The 8,192-nt window shown below is 42.2% G+C and overlaps 1 protein-coding gene across 3 annotated transcripts in view; it reads right to left on the bottom strand.

The window, feature by feature from the left end:
- LOC102538126 (signal transducer and activator of transcription 5B) overlaps positions 1–8,192 on the bottom strand; it is a 53,533-nt gene that overhangs the window by 2,098 nt on the left and 43,243 nt on the right. For all 3 annotated transcript variants that reach the window (XM_072939313.1, XM_072939314.1, XM_072939315.1), the window contains 5 exons: positions 7,682–7,774; positions 5,162–5,368; positions 3,757–3,851; positions 3,523–3,653; positions 2,487–2,657 (listed from right to left, as the gene is read on the bottom strand). In XM_072939313.1, coding sequence (XP_072795414.1) covers positions 2,487–2,657; positions 3,523–3,653; positions 3,757–3,851; positions 5,162–5,368; positions 7,682–7,774 — 697 coding nt within the window. The remainder of the gene's footprint in view (positions 1–2,486; positions 2,658–3,522; positions 3,654–3,756; positions 3,852–5,161; positions 5,369–7,681; positions 7,775–8,192) is intronic.

The following is an 8,192-nucleotide window of genomic DNA, read 5'->3' as shown; positions in this document are numbered from 1 at the left end:
GCAGGAGGAATGTGACAGTCTGAAGTCGGGAATGAAGGCTTGTTTCCCGAGTGTGTGAGTAAGGGGGTAAGCAGAATTCTATGTCAGATAATGAAGATTTCACGAGGGTCAGGGTGACTCAGCCCAAGAGGGTGAACTGCTCCGTGGTTCACACATTCCTTGTTACCCTAACCTATTTCTCCTGGGACTTCAAATGTCAAGAGCTGCCTCTTCACAGTATCTCATGCTTTTTGTGCTTTATAGTCTACAGAGAATTTTACAGAATGGTAGAAAAGATAAAAAACAAAGAAACTCTGTAAAAATAGGATTGAAAAATCTAGATTAGCTATGCTAACAAAAAGGAGCAGTAGCAGGTTTAATTCAAACACCACAGAGATGGGGGAGGGTATAACTCAGTGGTAGAGTGCATGCTTAGGATGCACAGGATACTGGGTTCAATTCCCAGTGCCTCCACTAATATATAAACAAATAAAATTACCTCCCCCCCAAAACAAAACAAGTAAAAACACCGTATAAATCTAAAAATATTTTGGCTTATTTCCCAACCTAGAAATATTACCAGGTGGGAAGGCATGATACAAAAGACAGAATCTATAAAGGAAAAATGCTGATCAATTGGGCCATATGCAAACTACAAGCCTTTGCACTTTAGCAAAACAAAATCTAAACATTAAAAGACCAATGACACATTGAGAAAAATATCTACTCTATATAATAAAGGGGTTATTTACTATACAAAAAAACTTGCATGTTACTAAGAAAAAAAGCAACTGCAAAAGAAAAATAGGCAAGGAACATGAAAAAAAAACAAAAACAAACAAACAAAAAAAAAAGGCCAATAATGTGGAGGTTGAGAAATACAGGCTGGACTGTTTGAGCTCAATCCCTGGCTGGCCTCCTCCTTGCTGGGAGACCTCTGGCAAACTACTTCACTTCTCTGTGCCTTAAATGCAAAATGGGGATGGAAACAGTCCCTTCTTCACAGACTTGTTTTGAGGATTAAATGAGAAACTAAGTGAAATTGCTCAAAAAAGTGCCTGGCACACATGTAAGCAAGCATTCAGCAAATGTTAGCTGCTATTATTATTAATCTATTTATTGTTGCTATTATCATCGTTATATGAAAAGATGTTTTGACCTTACCTAGAATCAAAGAAATGAAAATAAGGACTAAGATGCTATTTTTATGCCAAGCAGACTGGCAAAACGTGAACCTGATGACGAGAATCTGTGACTGGCAGGACGATGAAGCAGACGCTCAAGCAGACATCTGTGAGAGTGGAAACGGATCCCATTTTCTGGGGGGAAGTTCTGGAAAGATCCGTCAAGATGCTTGAAAAGTACATACCCCTTGATACAAACTCTACTTAAGGAATTTATCCTAAGGAAATCATTGAACAAGATGCACATGTCAGGTTATCTCAACATTAACCATAACAAAAAACTGAAAAACCTTAATTTTAAGTATCGTAAATAACTGACATAGAATTATCACATGATGGAATTCTATGCAATTATTCAAATGATGTTGTAAGATTACATTCACTAACCTGTGACTCGGCCTTTGATATATTTTTAAGTGAAAAAAATAATCAGGTCACAAATGATAATGTACGGTAGGACCCAAACCTGACATGATCTGGTCCCTCCTACTGTTCTGCCCTCACCTCCCACCACGTTCTCCCAGCTCCTCTAGCTCCAGCCTCCCAGGTCCTCGTGAGGGTTGCTGAACACACCAACCTTACTCCCTCCTCAGGGTTTTGGCTCTTGTTCTCTCAGCCTGGAATGTTTTCTCTCTACATCTGTGTCTGGTTCCTCACTGCATTCAGGTCTGTTTTGATGTCACCTCCCCAGGGAAACCTTCCTGGACCACGCTAGTGAAGTGCCACTCTTCCCTCCTCCTGTCACTTCTCTATCCTTTTATTTTATTTGTTTTCATAACACTCATCACCAAATAGGATATTTAATTGTTTACCTGTTTACTGCCTTCCTTCTGCTATTAGAGTGTAACTTCCACACAGAAAGTACTTAATAAGCATCTGGTGACTGAATGAATGCAGAATATGTCCCTGATTTGATTAAAAGAACATTCACATTGATGAGATGAGAGATGCTGGGTGATATCTATTTTCTTTATACCCTTTTCTGGACATTTCATAATAAATTCATAATATTTTTATGCTCAGAACACAATAAAACCACCTCTGTTTTGAAAACAAAATTTTACCTTCCTAATTTTGTTTGATCTAAGCTTGTATTAAAAGCAATGCGTTTCCTTCAGTTTGATATCTGGGACTGGTAGCACAGTGTGTTTTTTGGATGACTGAAGAATATAGCCCAGGATTTACATCTGCCCGGGATAAAGCTCACGCAGCAACGAGTCAGTGTTAATTGTGTAGATTTTCATGCCAGCCAGCCAGACACATACACACCTCAAACAGAACCAACATCACAACAAAACCAAATCAGAATGCGAACATTGTTACCAGTGGCAGGCTCGCAGGGAACTGGGGTGTAATATTTGGAGTACACTTCATCTTTTGGACGATCAGGAAACACGTAGATAAGGTAACTTAGGTCCCCCAAGCGGTCGGCCAGGGACCGGATGGAGAAGTCTCTGGTGGTAAAAGGCATCAGATTCCAAAACATTCTTTCCTCTAGATCAACAAACAGAGTAATCATAGTCTAAATATGATTTCTGAACAGGAAGTCTTAAAACCTAAATTTACTACAAACACAACCCTCCACTAAAATTGTCCCAGTAAAAATCTCCATTTAAAAACCACCACAGGTTGTAGATTAAGTAGGTTTTAAAAGCCCTGGGTAGATAAGCAGGTAATGCATCCATCACTTCCCTAGCGACCAAATGATCTCAGGTACTTTCAAGTTCACACAGTACTCTGTCCTTCTCTAGAAGAAACCTTCCACTGACTCCAGTCCCTGATTACCTGTACAAAAGTACATAAGAGAGACAGAAAATGTGTCCCTAGCTAGAGGATGCGTGAGAGTTACTAAAAGCTATTAAAGTCTTGAAGTCATAAAAAATCAGCAAGCTACTCCTATCTTACTGTGAGGGCCAGAGGAAAGAACTAACATTCTTGGATAGAAATGATTGGTGGCAATATCCTTACATGAGGATAAAGGAATAATTAAAATTTTGCATTATTTCCACTCTAGTGACTTCAGATAACAAAGTAATTCTTTACAGAAATAAGCTCAAAGTTGAGTAGTAAGAAGGCAAACATTTCAAAAGGCAGGCGGCTGAGATTCTGGACAGGCTACTGCATTACAGGTAGTCATGTCAGGCTATACATTTGTGTTTCTCAAAATTAGTAGCTGTGTTTCCCATAGTAAGATTTTACACAGGCTGCAGCTGTGTCATGGTTATACCTCTGTGCTTCCCATAATTAGTATTGGCCCCAACAAATAGTCAGTATTCAATAGCTTGTTTGTTAAAGTAATTCTGCAACAAAAGCAGCTAATGAGAACAAAGCTACGTCTTGAAAAGGGAGGGGCACTCACGAGAATCAAACTTCCAAGCAATGGTGATGCCACCAATTTCAGAGTCGCTGAACCTCAGCAGGAAGGTCCCGTCTGGCTTGTTAATGAGCAGGTCGTGGGCCTGTTGCTTGTTCACGAAACCCAAAATAGCCCTGGATCACAAAGGCCGAAGGAGCAGAAGCAGAGTGTGATATTTTAACGCTGGAAGGAAGATCTTCCTACCCTACTGCTGACTTAAGAAGTGACAATTCTCACCCATCATTCCAATGAGGCTTGAGATGTTTTTTTAACACTTCCATCACACCATCAAACCACTGCCAGAAGGTGTAATTCCGTCCTGGTAAATTCTCCTGGTTGGAGATACAACAATGAACCAAGTAACACTTGGGATATTCCCTAGGTACTTTAACTGGAAAAATTAAATGGAAAACAACATCTACACTGTCAGAAGCATACAAATATACATGTCGGCCTGAGTTTGACCAAATGGTCCTACAACTCCACCCTCCCCCCAAAAACCCCCACAGAATACAGAGAAAAAGACAGAAGACAGAAATATACCACACAGCAATTACCAACACCCAGTGGACCCCTGTTACAGACACTTTCCCCTGAACCTGGGCTGACTTGACTAGTCCTGCTGGTTTGCTGTGTGGTCCGTGGTCCAGGGGCGCTTCTGAGAAATGCAGAATTTCAGGCCCCCTCTCAGACCTGCTGTAGTCAAGGCTGTACCTTAACAAGATGCCCAGGTGATTTGTAAATCTGAGCTGGATTAGATCACACTGTGAAGCCACAGAGAACACTCCATCATACAGATGTTACCAATAATTATCAGCAAAACGCAGTCACCTGATTCGACTGGAAGGCAGCAGCCTTATTGCAATGGCACAGACAGACCACCCAGGTCTCCGGCTTCCCCTGTCAAACCTCCTCTTTCTACTAGAAAACCCGTTAGCTGGCTGGTTAGCACACAAACACTTAAGAATTAGATTCAGGGACTATGAGATTGCTGAATTAGGGCACTTAAAAACACTTCACATCATGGTGGGAGTGTAAGAAACAAAAGTTAAATTTAAAATCAAAGATCGGGGGTGGAAAAGTACAGCTCAGTGGTAAAGTGTGTGCTTAGCATGCATGAGGTCTTGGGTTCAATTCCTAGTACCTGCATTAAAAATAAATCTAATGACCTTCCCCTCACAAAAAAATTAATCAAATCAAATCAAAGATGTGACAGGAGACACCTGAATTACCAGATGCTAAAGGAAGTCTCCATCCTCAGCATCCCCCTTGGTGGGCTGAGGTCCTGCGGGAGCCTGACTTTGCATTATACATCAGGGAACATCAGAGTCGAGGGGATAGAGCCATGGAGCTCCGATCACCACAAATGCTTTACTTCCCACAAGTTACACTACTGCTTGCTTTGTTCTGTTCCTTTACGAAGGAAGAAAATGCACTAGCTGCACACAAAGCCCAATTCACTTACATATTCAAAGACCTTATTTTCTACATAAAAATGCGTGTGGTTGTCCATCTACCCAGAAGCTTCCTATCACCATGGGCACGCTGGATTAGAGACATGAGGGCTGCGGCCCGGGGGCCCCTGAGGGATCTGGTTTGGAGGGGCTGTTCTAACCGCAGGGAGCGCGTGCCTGTCCCTCACCCTGTTGAACTGGGACCAGGACACGGACATGCCGTTGTAGTCCTCGAGGTGGCTGCTGCTGCTGTTGAACAGCTTCTGCGCCAGGAACACGAGGTTCTCCTTGGTCAGGCCCCGGTTGCTCTGCACTTCGGCCTTGAATTTCATGTTGAGCGCCTCGCACAGCTGCGGCCACAGGACTTTGTCGGGCACCGCGAACGGCACCCTGCCCTGGAGGGGGAGAGAAGCCAGAACCTTAGGAGAAAACAGCTGCGTGATTTATTCCCTCAACCTGCAGAAGGAAAACACTGATGGCTGGATGGAGTTACAAACACTTGTCTGGCTGAGCCTGAGGATAAATTCAAGCTTTCTTTGGGTGCACAGTTCTGTGAAACTTGGAAGGTTCTGTTCTGCCGTCTTCACACACAATTTAGAAGACAGCCTCGTGCTATGTGCAGTGCTCCATAAATGAGCTGCTGTACGTACAGTCCCACCCCACGTTCTAACAGCCATGAAAACAAACCAAGGTCTGGGTCTGACCCTGTAAACTCCAAGGGAGTAGAAATCTAAAAGACTGGTTCTCTGGGGAGAGGGGGGGGGGGGAGAGAGAGAGAGAGAGAGTGTGTGTGTGTGTGTGTGCGATTTCATACGTGTGTGTACAAGTATCATCCTTGCCCTTGACCCCTTCTGCCCTTACAGCTCAAAGTGAAACACAGTATGAAAGTGAAAACTGTGAGTTGACCACTTAATGAGAAGCAGGTTAGAATATAAACTTATCATAAACTGTTTTTCATCCCACTCAGCCAGCATACTTCATATTAAATATTACAAAAAAAATTTTTTTTGTGGGGAGAGTATAGCTCAGTGGTAGATCGGATGCTTAGCATGCATAAGGCCTGGGGTCGATCCTCAGTACCTCTGTTAAATAAAAACTACTAATAATAAATAAACCTAATTACGCCCTCTGCCCCCCATTTTTCTTGGAATAGGGAATTCCTTCAGATGATATAAAATTTGAAAAGCACAGAAGGGTATACAGTGAAGTCGCTTCCCTATCCCTGTCCACCAGCAATCCAGTTCCTTGCCCTAAAGCATGGCCTCCCCTGTTGTGTAGACCGCCAGAGATATTCTATGCATGCCAGCAAGTATGTATAATTTCTCCTTTTTGAAAATATAAAATCCACATGTTCTGCACCTCCCTTTGTTTCACTTATTACTTTATCCAGGAAGCCTCACATCAGCACCTAAAGAAATGCTTCCATCTTCTTTTGTGGCTGCTAAATATCCTGCAGTATATGGAGGAACAATAATATATTTAATCAGACTCCCAGAGATTTAAGTACCAGCCTCCAGTCTTTGGTTACTACAAACAATGCTGCAATGTATTTATGTCATTTGACACCAATGCAAATACTTCTGCAGAATAAATTCCCACAAGTATGTGCTTATTTGAAAACAGCATAAAATGTACACTAATCATTTACATAAGTGAAAATGTTAAAAATGCTTATTTATTTAGATACTTTAGCAAATGACATGTCACAAGAGATGCCAGAGTTACACGGGGAGTGAGATCTGTGGACACGCAGGGAGGGAAATGAGAGCAGACATGGCAATCCTATCCACAAGGTTTATCAGGACAGAGGCAGATTTTTTTTAAAAGGGGTCTCAAATTCAGGGTTTGTGGCACAAGCATGATATATTTCTGCTAAAAATCACACTTCTGCCGCAAAGATACTGTTCTCTAAAAAGGGCTGTTGAGAATGGTAAGTTGGACCCTTCCCATTAGAGAAGAACATACTTTTAGGTTCCAAATAACAAGCATAACCTTTCATCATGCTTCTGTGGACTAGCCTCTACTGGAAATAGGCAACATGTGGAACTCTGCCTACTGAAATGTTCTGAAAACGATCAAGCAGCACACTAGTGGTATTCAGGTAGCATTCGGGTACATAAATCCACAGAATCATATTTGTTTCTTTAGACAAAACATCTCATTCTTCATGAGCCCTGGGGTGAATCGCAGAATCCAAAATTTGGAAAAGACATTAAATGTCACCCTCATTCATTGAAGGGAAGGTGACAAGAAGCAACTTCTAAGCTAAAGTAACCTCTTCAGAGGTATAACCTCTATAAAAAACCTGAGCCCCAAATCCCATTCATGGTTTCACCCGAGATTTAAGATAATATTCACGGAGTATTGTCTATGTGACAAGCACTTTGTATGTTACGTAAATTAATCTTCCAAACAACACTCTGGAGCGTTATTCTCCCTGTGCTGCAGACACTTACGGGAAACTTAGCTCAGAGAGGTCAAGTGAATTTCCTGTGGTCACAGAGTGAGGAAATGGCGGAGCCTGAATTGAAACCTTGGCCAAACATCAAGCCCCTGCTCATTCTACTTTCCACATACTCTGCACTCTGCCTCCCACTAAGGAGAACAACAGCGGTCTTTCTATGCTTTGGGGGAGGATAGAGATGGAAAGAGATTCATGACACCAGTATCAAGATCCTGAGACCCGCAGCCTTAAGCAATCCACTCACGGGCTCTGCAAAAGCATTGTCCCAGAGGACGGTGGCCGTCGCGTTGTTGTCCTGGCTGCCGTGAACAATCACCACCACCGGGAGGGACAGGGTCTAGAAAAGACATAGGAGCAGGGCTGAGCACCCATGGCGCTTGGCCCTTCTCTTCTTGTTTTTCTATCACAACATGTTCTTCTCTCTTCAAGTTTCCGAAACCATCACCCTCGAATACAGCATAGGAACGGCTCCAGGAATAACAAGACTTCTCATACTGGCACGGTCTTTGACATTTTAGATATTTTGAAACAGAGATTTCTGTGTGACATTTAGAGATTTAGATATTTCTTAGCTATTTCTGAAGGATGGAGTAAGTTTCTCAAAGTTACATGGGGAACAAGAGAGAAAACGGGAAGAGTAAAGAGACATTTTTGGGGAAAAAACAGCAAGTAACAAATGTCTGAAACTTACTACAACTGTTATTCAAATCCATCCTGAGTGATATTTCTCTTGGTTCATTTCTACCTATATCTCC

The sequence above is a fragment of the Vicugna pacos genome, chromosome 16, assembly GCF_048564905.1.
Source record: "Vicugna pacos chromosome 16, VicPac4, whole genome shotgun sequence".
NCBI classification, from domain to species: Eukaryota; Metazoa; Chordata; class Mammalia; order Artiodactyla; family Camelidae; genus Vicugna; species Vicugna pacos.
This window is presented reverse-complemented; position numbering and strand designations above follow the sequence as displayed.